Source organism: Dysidea avara, chromosome 9 (genome assembly GCF_963678975.1).
Source record: "Dysidea avara chromosome 9, odDysAvar1.4, whole genome shotgun sequence".
NCBI lineage: Eukaryota > Metazoa > Porifera > Demospongiae > Dictyoceratida > Dysideidae > Dysidea > Dysidea avara.
In genome coordinates, this window is record NC_089280.1 from 11,370,828 (window position 1) to 11,392,974 (window position 22,147).

Below are 22,147 nucleotides of genomic sequence, written 5' to 3' on the forward strand. Positions count from 1 at the left end.
TCTGATCCAAGAAACTATTGTCCTGTTTCACTTACATCTGTAGTCTGCAAAACAATGGAACATATCTTAGTGAGCCAATTTTTGAAACACTTACAAGATCAAAACATCCTATCAGATAGCCATGCCCAGTTTGGTTTCATATCTAAACATTCCTGTGAGTCCAATTATTTATTACTATTAACGATATTGCTAAAGAAATGGATAATAACCATCAAGTTGATGCTGCAATACTAGATTTTCCAAAGCATTTGACAAGGTAGCACACTCAAGACTCCTGTACAAGTTAAATTATTATGGTATTAGAGGAAGTATACTAGATAGTAGAGGACCTGACTAAGTTTTGTACGCACTTAATTTAGGAGAGAGTATCACAACTGTTTCAGGGTAATTTGACTCCCAGGAACAACAACTGTGCTGAAACTGTATCACTCTGCGAAACATGTGAAAATGACTACTCCTTTCTCAATTATATGTACTTATCAAGACACACGGTAGTGTGTCGTGCGGCCCAAACTATAAACCAATGGCGGATCCAGGATGGGGCATTTGGGGCAAATCCCCCCCCTCACCTTTTGGAGGAACCATACTTCTGATTAAAATACTAAACTTTGTCAGGGCTAGATCAATTAACTCATGAAAACGTGCAAATCTTAGTAGCATTTATAAATTCACCTGAAATCAAAGCAAACCAAAGTCAAACTAACTGCCCCCAGCACCTTCGTGCGTACTAAGCGCCTCTAAAAAAATAATTATCGTGTTGCTGTAGTTTAAGAGATTCATAGCCTTTTACACAGTTTTAAGACTTCACAACCATCTGCAAAAGCCAAAATGTCAAAACTCAACAGTGAGACACTACTAAGTGGTGATTATTTGCTGCTTCAAAAATGCAGCAACTAACAAGAGAAGTTCCCCAACCACCTAGCTACAACTCAGCCTGTTTGTGCCCCTCCCCTTGCCAGCTCCTGGATCCGCCCCTGTAAACCACTATGAAATGTACAGAGAATGTTTTGCTTAACTCAACATGTGCAGTTATCACAATTCAGAATGTACTGATCTCATGTAGTCCTCTTTATCTTCAAAATTCTTCTTTCTTTCCTCCATTTCATCAATATTACACTGATTGCACATAGCCATTATTATTATTACAGTGGAATCTCAGTTATCCAAACCCCTTGGGACCAGGGGTGGTCCATAAGTCTGAAAAGTCCGAATCTCCAAAACTGTGCATAAATAACCATCAAGAACATTTTAAAAAGTTTTACTATTATCAACTACCTTAATAGAACAGTCACTATAATAGAGTTGTCATTTCCGTAGTTCGGTTAACCAAGAATCTAGATAAGTGGGGTCCAGATAACTGAGGTTCCACTGTATTACCCAGGCTTTTTGTTAACTCATTACAGCCATTCCTTGGCTGACACTTTTGATTTCACCACTTTTTTACCCAGCAGTTCAAAAGTTGTTCCTTGTTTACATGTTAGTAGTAGAGCAGCTTAACCAGCAAAAATGAGCAAATTGTGCACTTTGTGCAGAAAGTATGAAACTTTGCACATAGTATCTACCTATACCATGAAGTGTATTTTGAGATGTGGAGCCATCGCATATTTGACTTTTGGTATCCTCTACAGCTCATTTTATGCTAAAAAATAGTGACCTTTGTCTATATATCACCCATACAACACTCAATTTGTCCAAACTAGGTGCCAAATTGAAGATCTTTATCCAAGAAACAAGTTGGTACTTGTTGCAAGCTCATAGAATATTCCATTTCAAAGTTATGAAAGTTATGGTAATTTTTACCAGCAGCAAATTCATATAAATCCAACTAGGCTTGTGTCGATTATGCCAGCATTGATCCATCTGATTAAAGTGGCTATTCAGACCCACTCATGGTCACCCAATGTTTTCCCATCATTTGCTAGACAATAAATTTTAAAGAGCTGATCATATAAATCCTGCATACGTACAAAATAAGTTGAACCTAGTAATCTCAGCATGTCCTAACCTAAATGTCAAATCCTAATGTTCAACTGCCAGTCCATCATGTGAATGTCTCTCCTGTGTATGACAAGTATTCAATTAATGTTATGAAACTAGACATTACAACAGGTACAGACTAGTACATTTAAATATATTTAGGAGTTGAAAGTGAAAGTAACAGACATATGCACTGTTTTATCTTAAGAGAATCAAAGAAGTACTATGCATGGCATTTATTCTATCCTACTGAAGAAAGAAATATTATTATTGTGTGCAAAGGACCAGGTATGTGGGCACAAACGTCACCCTAGCTATCACTTAACAGGTCACATCTGTTCAGCTGAATATTCTATAACTATTGCATGTATATACCTATGTATATATAGTGGGTTATTGAAGAAGAAAATGCGGTTTGTAATTTTTAGAGGATTGACAGTTATCCGAGAAAGCTTTTCCCCTAGAAATTCACAACTTGATCAAAATGGCTTTTAACCCTTAAACGCACATAAGCTTATATATAGGCAGATTACGCATGGTCTTGAAAACGCATAAGCCTATATATAGGCTTTTATGCATGGTTGTAAACAAAACGCTGTAATTTTTGAAGTGTTTACCATATGGCTTTGTAACTTGTGCCATTCTACTCGTGATGTAATAAGCATTAAAATGATACCTAGGGGTTTACCCTACGACGAAAGCATAAGATCAAAAATCGCTGTGAAAATAATTTTCAACAACTAACCACAAAAAATATATTACATACCTTTAGAAAATGATCCATAACTCCTTGACAGTTCGTCCGATTTGCTTCAAACGAGTACTATTCGAATGGCCATTCAATGGCAAATCAGGCCATATACAGCTCACGTGACTAAACCCACAATCGAAACTACGATTGAAGCTAAGAATGTGGCGTTACGATAAAGCGAGACATCGATCTTCTTCGCTTTATAACAAGTAAGCCATTGTTGTTACAGTGGTTATTTAGCCTTCCCCAAGTAGACCAATGAATAAGCTTTCTATTGATATATGGTTTTAGGCTAATAGATTTAGGTAAGGCTGTCTTACCTCACCATATAAGTTTGTTTTGTGTAAACACGCATTCCATAAATGTTCTGTGCGCATTCAGGACTAATTCCTTAAAAGTTTCATGCGCGTTTAAGGGTTAAACATAGATCATGAAGAAAGAAAAAAATTCCCTTAAATTTTTTGAATGGTGGCAATCTGTGAAATAACCTGCTATATATAATAATAATAATAAAGTTCAATGAAAATGTCTAGAAGTTAGGCACATGAATAGGCATCCAACGATTACAGTGGCAATATTTTGAGCAGCATAATCAGTCTCTGCAGCACTAATCATAATGCTAGCATAACAGGGGAATAATAACTTTGCAAATTATATATAAATCCTTGTTTGTCTAAATCCTTGCTTGTCGACTGCATATCATAGCTGTACTGTAATATAACAGTAATAGAAAAGCCAAGTAGTTGACTTGACTGTCTAATTAGAGTATATTAATATAATTTATAAAGCAGTTAAAGCTGATACGTTTTAAAAAAAAACAGGAAATCCTTTTACTTTTAATAAGTAGCTCACAAGCCCAAAAATTATTATCTATACTATTCAAAAGTGCAAAATTATTACAAAACTTTGGTCATGAAATAATAGTGATTTTTGAATTTTTATCAATGAGCTCTGCAGCAAAAGCATTGTAATTTTCATGAACACTATAATGATTCATGATATATGTACAGAAAAGTTCATGAAAAGCTGCAAAGTACTCATGAAAAGTTGAAAAGGTTTTAAACCTTATCATACAGTACGATAGTACTGTATAGTAGGGGTTGGTAAGAAATCATATGGTTTCGTGGATTTTCGCACCTTACAAAACGGCTTTGCAATAAGTTTTACCCAAAAATACCACCTGGAATGCATTAATATTGTTATACCTTGGGTAAATGAAGTGAAAAGTCGAATGTTTCGATGTACAGTGAGTTTAAAAATTTTTGAAATTCTTAATTACCAGTTTAGTGAGGTAGCTAGCTAATAATGTCTTTGAGGGGCGGATCCAGTCTCGCATGGCCAGACCGCTTTTTTTTCTTTTTCATTTGGTCGGTTTTTTCCTGACCAAATGAAAAAGAAATAAAAGCGATCTGGCCTGCGAGACTAGGGCGGATCCACCTCGGAATCCAGACTTCTAAAAGCGAGGGTTCCACTCTTATAATTATGGACTCTCCAGTGATGTTTTACTGTAAAATCATCAACATTTAGGCCATTAGAAATGCAGCTGAAGCCTCAAACAGTGGCTGTAATAGTTTTAAAAGACAAAACGATAAATATTTTTAGAGGCACTTATTGCCTACAAAGGTAAAGATAGCTGCTTCAAGTGACATTTATACTATGTAGAAACAAAAAGAATATAATATAGCTAGCTAGCTAGACAAAAAAGTAAACAAACTAGCTATTTAAAAAATTAAAAATTTCAAAAGGAAGTAGGGGTTGATGTAATATACACGCTACAAAAAGTAAGGAAACAAGCTCAAAAATTTTACAGCTGAAATGAGAAATGGTCCAGCAGTAAAAAATAAGGAAACAAGATTAGACGACTACTTGCTAAAAATGAGACACACTTTAATCCCTACTTTTGGCTAATTTGATGGTCTCATTTCAAGATGCTAGCCAAAAGTAGGCATTAAAGTGTCTCATTTTAGCAAGTAGTCATCTAATCTTGTTTCCTTACTTTTTACTGCTGGACCATTTCTCATTTCAGCTGTAACATTTTTGAGCTTGTTTCCTTACTTTTTGTAGCGTGTATGTTACATCAATCCCTACTTCCTTTTGAAATTTTTAATTTTTTAAATAGCTAGTATCATAGCAAAATAAGTAAAATTAAAAGCATAATAGGATGGTATATGCCTCGCATGCAGAGGTGGACACAAATTTATACATCTAAACACCTGATTTTCTTGCATACCAGGTCAGTATATAATTAGCAACAGATGAGGACCAAAGTTTAGCCTTTTGGCCTCTACAGTATACCGTATAACGAGTTATTTTCGAAGGAGTTTAATTTTCGAATTATTCGAAGAACACAGCTTCTACGAAAATTTAACTCTTCAAATATAAAGCTGGGTCAGCCGAATTCTGTCCATTATTAAACACAACTCCACATCTTATCATTCTGGTAGAAGAAATACAGAACAAATACATGATATCTCTTTCCATACCAGTGGCATAGCTACCATTGAGGCAACCGAGGCAGCTGCCTCGGTAAAAAAATGCTCAACTCAGTAAACAGGATGAGCAGGCCTGAGTTTTGGCACCCCAAATTTTCTACTCAAACGTTACTAGACAGCATTACTGTACCACACACAATAGTATCTATAGATGTAGTACTAAGCAGGGCCAGAACCCATGGTGACACAGTCCGGCATTGGATGGATCACGTCACTTTTTCAGCTACTTGAATTCGTAAAAAGATCAAGATACTCTAATAGAGCAGTCATCTTAATATACTCTAATAGAACATTTAGTAAAGATTATAGCCTCTGTTCTCATTACACTGCTTGGTCTAAATCATTTACATTTATGTTAATCAAATGATCATGCCTATCATGCATTAGCAGTTACAATTAAAATAAAATAGCCTCCACATGACATTTCAAAGCATATATTTTCAAAATTTTCCTTAAGGGAGCATGCCCCCAGACTCCCTATCTTGACATGCTTAGCACATGCAGTTGAGCATCACATCAAAGAGATAATCTCTGACTTAAACATCACATCAGATCAATGCTGAAAACAGTGGTGTGCATGACTATGACTTGCAGTCCATGATGGCCTGATCACTCAAAATATCTCTAGAGTAGCTAATTCAGTTTTGTGTTGAGTGCAATTTCACTAATCTAATAATTGAAGCTTGGTATGCTGTAGCTAAGCTGGAGCATTACTGACATGTAGAAAATGCTCAGAGTCTTCTGAAACAACTTCCATCCAACCAGAGAGTCAACCTGTACCACCCATGCTTGAAAGTGTGTGAATGACTGAGTTGAGTCAGAAGCTGACCCTCTCAATGCATAAACTTTGCCTCAGTAAATTTTTTTCCTGGCTACGCCACTGCATACCTGGCAACCAGGCCAACACCTTTGCTTTCTTTAATTGATGTTGCAACGACTACGCCCACAGCAAATCGACAGTAAAGAATACCCATTTCCCATTGGCAAAACCAGCTTTCCTATAGTGGAGCAGTCCATATCTATCTATCTTCTATATATATAAAGCTGAAAATGTCTGTCTGTCTGACGGTCACGCTGCTTACTCACCAGACTTGGCGCGAATCGACATAGTCTGTGCTGATAATGAAGCGCTCATCATCCGCCTACTCTAAGATTGTTATCACGAGTTCACGCGTGCTTCCGTTCGGTCTCTACAGCGCGTAGAAGGCCAAGGTGTAGAGAAAACTTGAGCAACATTCCTTTGAAAACCACAGCACATACTGTTCAAGTGGTAGAACGCCTGACTAGCGTGCAAGAGGTCGTGGGTTCAAATCCACGTGTTGACAGATTTTTTTCTTTCTACTTAGTACCTTTTTGTGAACACCTTTTTAAAACACGGCTTTTAGCTCATCATATCTTGGCATGCAAAGCACGTATCGAGGCGGGACTTCAGCGAAATTAAATGCCCATCATCTGGCAACTCGAGTGTTGTTGTAGCAAATCAATACGTGCTTTTGTTCGCTCTTTATAGGGCGATGAAGGCACTGGTGTAGGGAAGGATCACTGAAAAGTTGAGCTACATTCCTGTCAAAACCACTGATAAACAACTGTGGCGATTTGTGCACCTCCCCTTAACCCCAAGTTATTATAACCAGCCAGGGTTCAATCCCCGCCTAGGTCATAACTTTTTTTTTCACTTTTGGGACCTTTTTGATGCACCTTTTTGCTGTATCTGTTCCATGCAAGTCTTCATCTACAAACTCTTATGATGGCACTGGCACTGAATTACCTCACATAATAGGGACTCTTATAGCACTTTTGGGACAGGGCAGACAAATTGCCAACATATTTGTCCATCTGTGTGTTGGTCCAGTGTGTTGTATTAGAGTAGGTAAAAGCTTCTTTCACCAGTATCCAGAATATCTACATCTTTGTTTTAAGCACATAGGTGTGCACTGACATGAAAAACTGTTTGTTCAGACTCACCTCAATACTGCTGTAGTAATAGGCAGCTTGCATGATTGAACAAATACTACTGTGCATCTGAAAAATGATAATACTGGAACCATGCAGATCCATAGTTTACACCGAGGAACTGCATCTGACCTGGCACAACTGTTTCACTATCCTGCTTACATGCTTTCACTCTAAAGATTCATACATTACCTTATTGGTCAATTACACTGCAGGTGTTTCAAAACTGGGTTTTTGTATGGAAAGAGGTATATGTGTCACTGCAACATCAGAACTGAAAGTGCATAAGACAAGTTCTGAACTTTTGCTTGCCATGCAGTAACTATAACTGCGAATTGTGTTGACTTTAAATTATGCTCAAGTTCATTTCTCTTTGTGACAGTCGGTAAGGTAAACATCAAAATGTAGAAACTGAAACTGTACCGTGTGTATACAACCTGTATGTAATGTAGGGTATACTGTATACAATTGCCTTAGCTCGCATGCAGTTTAACTAATTAGCTAGCCTTGCATGCATGCTTCACTATAAATTATTATGTACTGCATAAGGATCATGTACTTTAAAGCACTATCGACATACATGCTACACAGCAAATATAGGACACTAATATTTATGCTTGGTTCCCAATATATTAATTATTGTTGCATTAGTTCTCATGTAAAGCAGCAAAGGTTCCGTTTGTTCTATACAGCACGTTGAAGTCACTGGTAGGGAAGATGCACTGAATAATTAAACTACATTCCTGTCAAAACCACAAACAATAAACTTTAGTGTTTTGCATCATTAATGACATAAGAAAACCTCATGCTCTTTAAAAAATGTGACATCACCATGTACCCTACATAGCTACATTAGCAGTGCTGGTGTTTAATGCTTAGTCCCTCTTTGTGGCATTAAAATGTTTAATGTGGAGATGGTCCTGCACATAGGGCAGGTACCAATGCTACAAACAAATGTGGTTATCCAACTCAGCTGCAGGCCTCAGTGACAGCATGCTATTCGATGTCATGAAATAGTACATTTAACCTCAAACTTATTGAATTATTAATAGTGATTTTCAAGCACATCATTAGTACAGCGTTAACAAGTCAATAAAGTATTTAATCACATATGCAGTTGCATGCTACAAAAGCTTCACTCTGGTGACTGATTGGATCACTCCATGCTGGTGGGTTGCACTGAAAGGTGTAGCTTTTAAAAGTGCAAGTGGACTGGAAACTTCTTCTCCAGCTATTTCCTGTAAGCTTCTTCCAAATGCTTTTAGGGTAACAACACTGCTGGAACTTTCAGATCTAATCATCATTTGTGCAGTCGCTTCTGTTTTGCATTCATCCGTGCATTGCAGCATACCACATCTGCTACAAGTATCAAATTCTCCTTCAATTCCATGTGGCAGTTTGCTGCGGCAGTTCAGACAAGCTTTGTACACTTCAAATAATTGTACACCAAGTACTTTTGCTTCATCAATGGTATGCACCTTCTCTTGCTCTCTTATATTTACTGCATCAATGTCATCTATTTCATCTATTTTGCTCTTAGACACAGACAACTGCGTCTCACCACGGAATTCCTTGACAATGACCTTTTCAAATTTGTAGCATTTGGATGAAGACAGCATATTTACATCATCTCCCCACAAGACAATTCTAGCTGTACCAGATCTATCTGCAATCGTAACACTCTGTAGCTTTATTCCATTTGCTGTTTCAACAACATTATCTACTTCAATCACCTTGCCTTCACAAGTAACCTTTGTGTATTCTGGAATATCAGATAGATCGCTTAATGCAGTGTTACAATCATCATCAATTTTCTGTACATCATACTTTCGAGGAGATTTCTCTATTGTAGTTTTCTTGCTCACTAACACCTATAACATGCAAAAAATTTAACTAAACTGTATTAAATCCTACTAAACATTTACCTCATATTCATTGCCATGGCGAGCTTTCTTGACTTCACAATTTCCCAAGACAACCGCTTTTCCAGTTTCTTCAAATAACCGTTTTCGGACTGAGCTGTCAAACCCATACAATCTTATTTTCTTTTGCTCATCGCTTATCTCGCCATCAAAATATGATGCACTCTTGCCTCTCTTCATAGATGAAATATCTCCCAACACGCCACCTATGCGTGCATCTATTGATGCACCTTTGATACCACTAACATCCATTTCTTCTGTGTTCAGATTCATTTCAAGTTACAAAACTCAAGTGAGTGAAAAGTATTTATTTGCAGCTTATTTATACTATCCAACTAGCTATGCTGGAGACCTATTGGAATTTACTGGAATAATCCTCTTTGTAAACATGTTTTGGAGATACGCAGCTCACACTATTTAATTAATCTGCTTGGACAAAAGGGGTACACATGCTATGAATATTTTCACTGTTCTCCATTGTGCAAGTGTTTATTTGTCTGGGTTCTCCAAAAATAGTTTATGCATAGTACAAATATATACTATCCAACTAGCTATGCTGGAGACCTATTGGAATTTACTGGAATAGGCCTCTTTGTAAACATGTTTTGGAGATACACGGCTCACACTATTTAATTTATCTGCTTCAACAAAAGGGGTACACGTGCTATGGATATTTAAGTACTCTCCATTGTGCAAGTGTTTATTTGTCTGGGTTCTCCAAAAATAGTTTATGCATAGTACAAATATCATTCCCAGCAACTTTATTTTGCACTACCGATGCACAATTTTATGATTGATGCTCCAAAATGTTGCAATGCATTATGACTGAATATATAGCTGCATTGTGTTTAGTTCTACATTATAATAGATGGTGATTTGCTCCGTAAATTTCAATGACCCAGAAAGGCAATCATAATATGCTGTCTTTGTAATTATTTTATACTATTACATTAATTTTTTTATTATAATACCTGCACGTAGGGCAGGTAACAATGCTAGTTTCTTTATAAATACAATAACACCAAATGAATATCTCAATTTCGATTGTACCGCTATGCGTGGTCACCATCGCTTCACTTAATTTAACACGCATATTTACAAAATTAATTTTTGTGGTGCTAAGCATGACAATAGAGCATTCGAAAATTATACCTTCGAAATTTATTTTAGCAGCTACTCTTTGAAAATTTCCCCTTCAAAATTAACTCGTTATACGGTAACAGATTGTTTATGAGCTCAACCGTATGCATTTTACATCAGTCTACTTACAACAAGGAGTGATTGGAGCTGTGTATCCACAGACCCTAAATATTTCAGTTGGGAGGTCATCGCCTGAATCAGGTGAAATCCTGTATAATAAAGAAATATATATTACATAAGTTGTAAATTTACATATTTGGGTTACTTACAAGGAGTATGATATTTGCATATGAACTATGGTAGGAACACAAATTTACTCAAGTCAACAAACACTTAATATATACACATGTATATGACACCTCTCTAATGATACCTCTACAGCTTGCTGCACTAACTATACTTTCACTGTGTAACACTACCTTCAAAATATCCTTAGCTACTAATCTTATGATCTTTGGCACCAGTGAACATAAGATGAAATAGTGTTTGGTCACTGCTATGTTAACTAAACTAGTTTAACAAGTATGACCAACCTACATTTATTTATGAACAAAGCAATAACATGATTGTATGTAAAGTTTTATGCAGGTTGACCTAACTGGGAATTGCTATGAAAGTATAATGATCAAGGGATGTCACTTTTTGCATAGTTATATTAACCACAGTGGAATCTCCCATAATGGTCACCTTAGTTAGCAAGTCACCTCAACATAATGGTCTTATAACAATTGATTCCCGACCAATTTTTATAAAGACTTCTTCCAAATCGGCCAATAACAGCCATGAAATAGCTACACAACTTCATGACACAAAGAATGGTTTAAAGGTTCTTGCGGCTACTTGAAGCCGCACAACAAGTGCACTATATCGGTTTCACTTACAAGACATTTATTAGCAATTATAACAACACTACTTCTAGCCTATTCTAGTGAGTTGGCTTTCATGCAATTATGCAACAATAATGCAATAATTGGCATAGGACTTATAAACTCAGACAAAAAAGCTTCAATGGATGTGACCGTTTCAATAGAAATGCACAGCAACTAGTTTAGCAAGAATCTAATTCTACATATAAGCTATAATTATTATTGCTCTGTGGATATGGAGCCTATGATGGTTAATGGGTTTAATATCCACCCCAAAAACACCTTCGCTGTAAAAAAGGCGCGCCCAAGAAACTACAAGTACCTGGAACCCAATGTAAAAAAACAAAAAAGAAAACAGCTCAGCTGAAGTGAAAAGTAACTGGTAACTTAAAGAGCTGATATCTGAAGCGGCCAAGAATACAATTACTAAAGTTTAATCCATGCAAGAACACCTTGGCTATAAAACAGGTGTGTACATGAAAGTAACTGGCAACTGAAATGGCTGATATCTGAAGCGGCCAAGAATAAATGGTCATATACAACTAATTCAAAAATTTAACACTGAACCTTTATAATTCGGCTGTGTTCTATATTCACTCTTGCTGCATCGTAAAGTAATTTCTTTTCACTCTAATTGGCTGGTAATTTGGCCGCCTTTTTTAATAGTCAGTATAATAGAGTAAAACAGGCGGCCAAATTACCAGCCAATTAGAGTTAAAAGAAATTACTTTACGATGCAGCAAGAGTGAATATAGAACACAGCTAAATTATAAAGGTTCAGTGTTAAATTTTTGAATTAGTTGTATATGACCATTCATTCTTGGCCGCTTCAGATATCAGCCATTTCAGTTGCCAGTTACTTTCATGTACACACCTGTTTTATAGCCAAGGTGTTCTTGCATGGATTAAACTTGAGTAATTGTATTCTTGGCCGCTTCAGATATCAGCTCTTTAAGTTACCAGTTACTTTTCACTTCAGCTGAGCTGTTTTCTTTTTGTTTTTTTACATTGGGTTCCAGGTACTTGTAGTTTCTTGGGCGCGCCTTTTTTACAGCGAAGGTGTTTTTGGGGTGGATATCACTCAATTTTGTCAGTGATAGACTCTACATTTGGTTTAAAAGGTAATTTTTTTTGGAAATGAGCAATTAACATTAATGCAGAATATTATCTTGGAGAGTCAGTAAAATCCATACATAATAATGATTGTTTCATAACACCGTAAATTCGGAAGTATGAATTTACGGTGTAGTATGACTGTTCTATTAGAGTAAATCTATCCTTACTGCCTGCATGTGACGAATATATCTCATATCTGTGCATGTTAAATGCTTCAGACACCTAATTAAACTTGCAAGTGACTAATTAGTTTACAGTTGCTACACAGCTATAAATACATTTGTAATTGTTATCACCATAATCATTTATCATGTTATAACCATTTTTTATTATTTTGGTCACAACTTCAGGATTAGAGCAGCAGAGAAAGGAATAGAGGACTCAATCATCAAGACTTGTATATGGGAGATGGAACAGTATTGCGATGGACAATGCCGGTACTAACCCCTCAAGGGTGTTGCAGTACAGTATAGATGCAAGACCAGAGCCTCGATCGTCACCTTTTGACTGTGGTCACAACTTCAGGATTGGAGCAGCAGAGAAAGGAATGGAGGACTCAATCATCAAGACTCGGGGAGATGGAATAGTATTGCCAAGGATAATGCCAGCACTAACCCCTCAAGGTTGCCACAGTGCAGTATCGATACAACCACTCCAACCAGTGCATAAGACCAGTGCCTCGATCATCACCTTTTGACTGAAATTTTTATACTTGATGAAGCAATTAAAACAAAAAAGTTGTAGTACTTATACTTTCCTGAGGGAGCATGCCCCCAGAGTCCCAGACTCCCTTGCCTGTTCAGCAGAATAATAGGATTGAGCCTTACTACCACTTTCACCTTTATTCTTGGCCCGGATGTACATATCGGCAACATAATACAGTAGCTGTAGATAAGGCCCCTAGGCAGAGCTATAGGGGTGGGAATTTTTCCCTACTATCACACTATCACAGTAGTTCTTCTCGCAGTTCTTTGCCTGGCCATCATCAACTGCTGTCAAAACATTAGTGTCGTCCCCCAGACCCTTCCTCAAGCATACTTACCACACAAAAATAACTTAGTTTAGCAGTGCACAAACAATTATTGACAGCATATGTACACTTACCGCATTGTTGAACCATGTATACCACCAGAATCCACCGGATTGACAACTAACACGTGATGTATTTAGGGGAAATCTCGTGGAAAGTCCCTAATTACCTTAAGCGGACACTCGTGATACGTGGTTTTAAATTGAATAGTTTAAGAATGTAACTAGATGGTGAGGCGTACTTTAATTGGCTCGACTTTACTGAGAAACTCGAGCCCCTCGTGAGAAACTACATTGCTTGAGCAACGCTTGAAAAAGTAAGAGTCAAGAATACTGAGGGACTCTATGATATATGCCGGTCTTGAATGCTAACGAAACGAGGAGTGAAGTTTGTGCAACGTGTCACATCGCCACACACTGATTCACCGTGTTTGTGTGATAGGGTTTTTGGACCTGTCCACCAGATGTTGAAAGGAAATTCATTCCACCACATGTTGAAAGGAAATTTATTCCAACTTGTGAAGTCATTGGTATACTCATTGTTGGGGTCCATGGGGACATCGATGATCATTTACCAGTCAGCTGTAAGTAATGTCATAACAGAAGGAAAAGAACCATTTCCATACCCCTATGGCATCCTGATTTTCCTGGTCAATTTATGTACACTCAACCACAGATTGAAATGTAGAACTTTGGTTGCAGGTGGAAAATAAACACCTTTGTACTCAGTTACAAGAGATTCACCCAGCTGGGATAAAATGTTGACGTGAATGTCATTAGTACTAACTTGTTCATCAGGTATTGGACAATTCCAAGTGTCCAGATTATGCAGTTGTCCTCTTGTTCAAGTTTACACATTTAGGCAAGTTCCACAACGTCCTATAATCTATTACTATATCAGTGTGAAATAATGCTTATATAATATTTTTCATATTCCAGGCTTTAGGTGTATTGTATTTAATACCTCTTTGTTGGTTTTTGCAGGCCATCTGGTCATACTGGTTTATCCACTAGCAGTTGAATGTGATCATGGTACATATGTAAGTTGAGACCATGCAAGAACAAAGATACAGGTGTCATGAATTTCAGGTCAGTTAACGTTCAGAGGAATTGTATTATTGCAATTGTTCTTTTTGTAGTTATCAATTATCAGTGACCAGTTTGTGATAGCCTACTTTTGTTTGACCAATGACCTAATGTTCTGGTTTACATGCTTACCCAACAGTTATGTTACTCACTTAACCTGCATATGGGATATATATATATTTTTTAGTTCATTTTGATTATCCATCCTTTATTGGTACAGCCTGGCATATTGATTTTTTGCACATTCTCTTTTTAATTCAGTGCCTGCTGGATTGCTTCGTCAGATATCGAAACAGGTGTCTTTGGTGTTGCGACCGATGTTCCAGGTCAGTTTGCATGTGTGTTTAATTTAAGGTTGACTTCAGTGTCTGCTTATTCTTTTACAGGTCTCGGTATCGAGTGTCATGAATTTCAGGTCAGTTGACGTACAGAAGAATTGTATTATTGCAATTGTTGTTTTTGTAGTTATCAATTATCACTGTATACTAGTGATGTGAATTTGCAGGTCAGTCTACTCAGATGTATCGGGTATAGTGTTGATGGGTTCAAACAAATATCCAGTGTAGACTGTAGTGGCATCAAGGGTGTTAATTTCTAGGTCAGTTTACATGTTGTGATGTTAGTGATTTTTTCCTAGTACCCAGATGTTAAGTGTATTGTATTTAATTCCTAGCTACCTGTTATGTTTTTAAATTATGGTATATCAGTGTAGACAGTACAACAGTAAGCCTTCTGTGTTGTAGTAACTATTTGTTTCATAATTATGCTGTTGTCCTGGAATGGCACAATTTTTGGGCAACCAGTGTGAAGTCCAGTGGTACAAACATTGTATTATGACCAAGTTGTGATAGCGTACTTTTTTTTTTGACTAATGTCCTAATGTTCAGGTTTGACATGCTTACCCAACAGTTATGTTATTCATTCACTTAGCCTGGGATATAATTTTTGTTCATTTTGATTATCCATGCTATTATTGATACAGCCCGGCATATTGATTTTTTATACATTCTCTTTTAATTCAGTGCCTGCTGGATTGTGTCATCAGATATCGAAACAAGTGTTTTTGGTGTTGCGACCAATGTTCCAGGTCAGTTGCATGAGTGTTTAATTTAAGGTTAACTTCAGTGCCTGCTTATTCTTTTACAGGTCTCAGTATCGTCATGCTGACATACAAGAAATCATCACTATTGTTGGAACTATTTTTAGTCAAGTCTTGATGTGATGTTGATTAACGTTGTTACACATTGTTGTATGTTTACCATATGGCAAGAAATTTTCATGGCCATCATGAAATTTGAATATTGTGTACGTTGTGTGGAACAACCCCAACTCATACATGGTCACTGGCAAACCACGAACCACATTCGAGCCACAACACCACCAACCACATTCGAGCAATCCATTACAAAATTTTGTTGCACCATTTGTGTGTGCATAATACTTAATGAAAGCCACAGCACAAGCTACATGGTAAACACTACATAGAGGTGGTAACCCCTAAAGGCTTGTTACCTTTTGTATTCAGGCCTTTGTGGTTAATCTATTAAAAATTACATGTAAATAGAGAATTGAAGAGTATGCTTAAAGCACCTTCGCTAGTGATTTTGTTCTTCACACCATAAGACAACTGGCGATTTATAAACGCTCGATTGGGGTGTGGCACTAAATGGAATTTAAAAGATTTCTGCTTAAAACGCCATCCCTAGGGAACTTACGGTTCAGCACGTTGTCACAACTTGTTTATCAGGCATTAGAGTTTGTGTCCACGTCGTGCCTTTAAAAGTTATTGTAGGGATTAGAGGTTTGACTGAAGAAAATACGCGTATAGGCAAACCAGGATTGGATAATGTCAGTGGTAGATGGACTATACAAACACGACTATGTTGACTGGTATAACGTGACAGTAGTTGTAACATAAGGTAGAGAAATAAAGTGAAATACGCCTATTTTTTATTTTGCGATGGTTACTTTTTTATTTTAGCGAGGTCGCAAGAAAACTATGATGATGACTCCTAAACATTTTTTTAGCACGTAACGCAATACAAATCTATTGAGAGATGTTGCATAATCTAGGACTAATATTGCGAAACCGGCCCTACACGTAAATAACTCACAGTAGTGGCCGCGCGTCTTTTAATTGGGCGTGCGCTTTGTAGTTTCATGGCCGCGCGACTCACTACCGTGAGTCTTGATCAGTTTATTACTTACAGTACTCCTAATATGACACACACATGACATCTCTTACTCATTCAGTTGTTGTAGTGTTTCATAACAACAGCCCAAGTGGTAGTTTATCCATGATGTGATCTGTGTGAGTACATGATAACTAAAATCAAATAGTTATGACAATGTAACTACCATATAGAGTTAGATATGTTTGAGGGAGCATTAGAGTTTGCTACTACATTGAAAACCTGCTATAATGGTGAAAGCCTAAATTACAGTATAAGCAGTGGGTATATTAAAGTACTTCTACGTTTCTAAAAGAAATTCCATAATTCTTAAACATTTTTTTGCTTGCAAAGAAAGGGCCGAACAGTAAAAACCTGGATATCACCTTATTCTCCTACTCAAGAGGAGTTCGAAAATCTTTGTTTTGTTGCAGTAAACCAATGGATACAACGGTTATGGGTATTCGCCATTTAAGCAATTGTATGCGATCAATTTTTCTTTACTGACTGTATGTAGTAAAGAAAGATGAAAAACTTACCCAGAAATGAATCTCCCTATTTATGGCTAATACCATGGTGCAAGTTGCAACTTTTATACTATTGCATTCATATGTTATAGTCGTTTTTATAAGCGCCTGTACTTTATTTTTCCTATACTCGCTGTACGAATTGATCTATCTATTGTTACCACTGTAACTCCAAAAGTTATTGGCATACGAGGCTGAAACTTTGCCAGAGCATACATTTGGCTAAGTAGATTATAAATAAAGAATATGCCATTATGCTGGGTTTTCGCAGATCTGGTCACATGTTTTTGTGAAAATAATATTTTTATTGTTTGAGGGTGCATTGAGGACCTAAAACACTTTTACCCTTAGGTAGTCACTGCGGAAACAGCTTTTAAGTATTTCTAACTGTACATTTGCTTCATGGCCCACATTGTTCGTATTTTCCTAAATACGGTACATAATTGTGTATGTAGCATATGTGGCTTGAAGTACGTATAACACAACACAATTTGTCCTTGAGAGCACAAGTGATCTCAATGTTTTTCCTACTTGGGCTAGTGTAGAACTTAAAATTCAACACACTATGAATTCCAGACAAAACAATTCAAAATCCATGAAGCACTGTTATAGGCCCAGCAGAACTTCCACTTCTTCAATAATCAAGAGAGGAAAGGCGTAAACAAAGATACCTGAATATGGAGTGTTAAAACTAACTGAGCTGTTACATTTTGATTATACAATACAGCACAAATGTATCAATTGTGTGTGTTATTTAATACTTACAGTTCGGCAGTTGGAGGTGCAGTAATTAGAATTTCGGTTGCAAGTCTGCATTGGAAACACATAATAATAAACAAACATTTTTATTTAAACACAACAATGCCTAATGGTACAATGGGGTCTATGTACTGGCCTAGAGTTTCTTCAAGAGATTCATGCATGTGAGCTAGCTGTAAAATGTCCAAGGTCTCAACAAGTACTTTAGAAAAAATGGAAATTTCAAGTTGCAACAGTGTGTGTAGTGTATAATTATGTACAGGCACCATTATGCCACAGACACATTTATCAGGCTGGCTAAGATCAAGGGTTTCTACTTTAAGAGGTAAAAATAAATGAAGCTGGGATGCTGGGATAAAACATGAAAGAAATGAGATGTGTGGACTTAGTATAGGTAAGACATGCAGTGCTAGGATTCTTCAGCAGATAAACAACCCTGAATAGTATAGCGGCACAACCAAAAAATCGTGCACTTTTTCATAAAGCCATGAAATTTTCCACATAAATAGTACTCCTCAAAACATGTATTTTTAGATATAGTGCCATCGCTGATTTGACCTTTGGTGACCTTTGTGGCCATTTTTGTACAGAAAATTGGTCATTTTTGTCTTTAACTCCCTGAGGCATTAATTAACTTGTTAAAACATGGTACCAAAATAAAGATCTTGTTGATAGAAACAACTTGCAATTGGTGTTTATTTGAAGTCAATAAGTGAATTCATTACAAAGTTATGATCTAGCTGCAAAATCTGATAAATTTACCTGCCCTTGAGGTGTGAATTACCTGTGCGCAGATAATTATGCATAAATTCATCAGATTTTGCAGCTAGTAAAAATTATAATAACTTTGTACTTATTGACTTCAAATAAAAACCACGTTGTTTCTATCAACAAGATATTTATTTTGGTACCATGTTTTAACAAGTTAATTAATGCCTCAGGGAGTTAAAGACAAAAATGATCAATTTTCAGTACAAAAATGGCCGTAAAGGTCAACCCAGCGATGGCACTATATCTAAAAATGCATGTCACGAGGAGTACTATTTATGTGGAAAGTTTCATGGCTTTATGAAAAAGTGCACAATATTACCAATTTTGGGGGCTACACTGCTATACTATGAAGGAATGATGAAGGAATGATGAAATAGTCACCTCAGCTTACTGAGGTGACTATTACATCATTCCTGCATGATGTTTATCTACTGAAGAATCCTGACTACTCACAAAGTATGCAAATCTGTCAAAATTTGTGGCTGGTAAGACACCTGTGACATCTGTGTACAGGTTGGCATACTTTGCAAATATCAAAGCATTTTCTGAATGCCATTGAAAATTTCAAATAGCTTTTATGTCATAAATATCATTGCTTGTTTGAAAGTAATAAGCTATTCTATCTGTGTGGGGGGTATGTATATATTGTCATGAGAATGTGGCTTCTTTGATACTCACATTTGTATAGCTTCATAAGGCTATGAATTTCAATCAATGCATAAACCAGGTTAGCCTTCTTACAGGTCCCAAGTGGCATTGTTGGGCAGTCATTACATTAAACAGCATAATATTAAGAGATACTCACCACAGATGTATGATAGTTATCAATGTCATTAAATGCAATAAGACAGTAAGTCCCACGAGCATTGCGTTTGCAAAAGAAATCAAGAATTTTTATTTCATCCTTGTCCTATGCAAAAAGACAAACACATCAACACACTACTTCGTGCCATACATTCACACCAAAGTTGCTACATTATCCTAAAGAAAAATTTGAGATATTAATCATGACTTTTACAGTCCATTAAACTGCATATAATTGCAGGACTTCACTTGATAAACAACATTAATGAAATTTCATATCACACTTTGGTTGTAGGGGAACATCTGAGACATAATCACATTACATTCACAGGACCATATTCTGGTCACCACCTGGCTTCATTAACCTTATCTGTCATCGTATGGTTTACTGTTGGTGGGAGCCTATGGTTTACTGTCCGTGTGGCCGCATCAACCCGGCAGTATGATGAAATGCAATACCACAACATAAAAAATATAATATTGCTGATAACAACACTTTACCCTACTTCAAGAGAACTAAGATTATAAAATTCCAATCAGAAATATTGATAAGTGTATTTAAATTAGGGTCTAGCTGGGTGACAAGACCAAGATATGATATGCATATGCTTTTTCATGCTCCTTACCTTTGTGGAACTCCTTATTTGGCTATAACACACATTGCTTTTTATTTATTAATGCTTTACAGCACAAGTGCTGAAGGTCTGTAGGACACCTGGTTCTACAGCCTGATCAAAGACTTTAGCTACTTAAGGTGTGTTTGAAAAGTTGGAGAAAGGAGAAAAAATCCATGACTGGACCTAGGTAGCCTCGAACCTGCAGCCATCCGATTTACGCTCAAACACTTACAGGAGTCTACCAGGTGGTCAGGATGTTTTCTCCTTGTTATTTTCATGTAACTATATCCATAGGAATTCTAGAGAGTAACTCATTATCTCAAAGTACCCCAAGTAGAACCAAATGGACACTAGTTTATTTATTAATGCTTTACAGCACAAGTGCTGAAGTTGCCTTAGAATATTAAATGAAACAGCTAGAAGTTGACAGCACATTATTTAGCTAGTCTAGTAGACGAACATACATTGACTGTGTAGCTACTATCTAAGCTTGCAATTGTGTGATATTTAAACTTTTATCATGGTTTACAATAACATCAGGATGTTTAACCACTGGTGTACAATAAAATGCTCTTCTGAGAAAAAAACGAGGTAATTAATCAACATAAATATAGCCGCTGCCCAATTCTTAGCCGGTATGCTTTTGTGGTGATAGCAGTTGCTAACACTGTATTCACAGCCTCCAACAACTGACCAGCAGGCTTGAGCCAGGCAGTTGGAGTGATGGTGGTAGCTGCACAACATTTAATAGGGTTGTATAGCTACAGATTACACATAGTATTTCTCCTTATATGGCACAAACATGGCACCATACCATTTGCTAAGTTACTTCAGACTTGATCACGTGAGCTACATGTACATACAGTGGGTAATTACTTACTGAAGAACTGCCTTCACAAGTATACAAATCTGTAAAGAGTTGCTTCAGGGTGCTATCACATCCCAGCCTACAGAATGTTCCAATTTGTGTATTACTCGTGTAACTTGCTTCATTCGCCAGGTAAGGTAGACACTGCTCAACACGAGGGCTCTCTGATTCCTGGTAAGCCCTTATGCACGCGTAGCTTTGTCGCTTACGCAAACGCCCAGTATTAAGATTTCTGAGCTGAGTGATCCGGTCCCGAATATAAGAAATTTTGCTCTTCAGGTTCAGACGGTTTGCCACTTCGAGGAATGGAGACGGAAGGTCAACAGCGTAGGCTGTCCATACACTGACTGTTACGACTAACAAGGCACAAGTAAGAAGACGAGCCATTTCTCTTACACAGGTAGCGTGAAATCAAAAAAAACCACTTTGTAGTATCGGGCTCTATCACACACCCACGTACAGAAAATTGCATTGTCTTTGCAACAACCGGCCATGCGCGGTTTGAGCATGCGCGTGTTTTGAATAATAAAACGCGCGCAATACCGGGTATGGTATCGAAGCCGTTCAATTCCGCGTCAGTTAAATCATTGCATAACCGGAATTATACACACTTTTACAGCAAGTATACCAGGAATGGTAGGATCATCACTAGTTAGCAAATACCAAAACCCTGTATTGCACGAATTTTATTATTCAAACACGCGCATACTCAAACCGCGCATGGCCGGTAGTTGCAAAGACAATGCAATTTCCTGTACTGCGGCTTTCCAAGTGGCAAAGCGTCATGCGCTATACAAGCATGTACGTGCGCAGTTGTTCAACAGTGGATTTTCAGTGACAACTACTGACTCACAGGACTTCAAGGATGCCTACACATACAGTACTGCGGTTTTCCAAGTTCTTGCAATGTAAAGCGTCATGCGCTAATAATGTGTCAGTATGCGCAGTTCTTTAAATACACCTGTAATATTCTGTAGCTGTCGAGTTGTATGCGTAGGCATGCTTGAAGTCCTGTGAGTCAGTAGTTGTCACTGAAAATCCACTGTTGAACAACTGCGCACATACATGCTTGTATAGCGCATGACGCTTTGCATTGCAAGAACTTGGAAAACCGCAGTAGTACTGCGGTTTTCCAAGTTCTTGCAATGCAAAGCGTCATGCGCTACACAAGCATGTGGTGCGCAGTTGTTCAACAGCGGATTTTCAGTGACGACTACTGACTCACAAGACTTTAGGCATGCCTACGCATACAATGGCGGATCCAGGATGGGGCATTTGGGGCAAATGCCCCCCCCCCC

The 22,147-nt window shown here is 37.3% G+C and overlaps 3 protein-coding genes across 14 annotated transcripts in view; 1 reads left to right on the forward strand and 2 right to left on the reverse strand.

Moving 5' to 3' along the window:
• Positions 1-15,631, forward strand: part of LOC136265626 (protein NLRC5-like) — a 53,191-nt gene extending 37,560 nt beyond the window's left edge. Inside the window, exons 1-7 of one of the 12 annotated variants that reach the window (XR_010705637.1) lie at positions 12,227-13,634; positions 13,689-13,830; positions 14,231-14,335; positions 14,594-14,658; positions 14,719-14,930; positions 15,355-15,419; positions 15,479-15,631. The gene's annotated coding sequence lies outside the window, so the exon portion shown is untranslated. Of the gene's footprint in view, positions 1-12,226; positions 13,831-13,910; positions 14,109-14,230; positions 14,659-14,718; positions 14,931-15,354; positions 15,420-15,478 lie in introns of those variants that run through there. The other 11 variants (XR_010705631.1, XR_010705633.1, XR_010705635.1 and 8 more) reach the window with 11 other exon arrangements.
• On the reverse strand, positions 1,927-21,326 carry LOC136265633 (uncharacterized). The gene is made up of 6 exons (XM_066060537.1): positions 20,862-21,326; positions 19,366-19,470; positions 17,796-17,840; positions 16,578-16,639; positions 10,365-10,444; positions 1,927-2,058 (listed from the first exon to the last, which is right to left on the reverse strand). Coding segments are annotated over exons 1-6 (669 nt in total). The 5' UTR covers positions 21,237-21,326; the 3' UTR covers positions 1,927-2,056.
• Positions 8,191-10,344, reverse strand: LOC136265631 (uncharacterized). The gene is made up of 2 exons (XM_066060535.1): positions 9,099-10,344; positions 8,191-9,044 (listed from the first exon to the last, which is right to left on the reverse strand). The coding sequence occupies exons 1-2, from the start codon at positions 9,366-9,368 to the stop codon at positions 8,298-8,300; spliced, it is 1,017 nt and encodes a 338-aa protein (XP_065916607.1). The 5' UTR covers positions 9,369-10,344; the 3' UTR covers positions 8,191-8,297.
• Positions 21,327-22,147: the final 821 nt, after the last annotated feature.

Coding starts and splice junctions, on each gene's coding strand:
- LOC136265633 (XM_066060537.1), bottom strand. CDS start 21,236: ATGGCTCGTCTTCTTACTTGTGCCTTGTTAGTCGTAACAGTCAGTGTA. Junction 19,471..20,861: donor CTTGTGAAGGCAGTTCTTCA/GTAAGTAATTAC, acceptor CTTTTTGCATAG/GACAAGGATGAAATAAAAAT. Junction 16,640..17,795: donor GCACCTCCAACTGCCGAACT/GTAAGTATTAAA, acceptor GTACTCACACAG/ATCACATCATGGATAAACTA.
- LOC136265631 (XM_066060535.1), bottom strand. CDS start 9,368: ATGAATCTGAACACAGAAGAAATGGATGTTAGTGGTATCAAAGGTGCA. Junction 9,045..9,098: donor GCCATGGCAATGAATATGAG/GTAAATGTTTAG, acceptor TGCATGTTATAG/GTGTTAGTGAGCAAGAAAAC.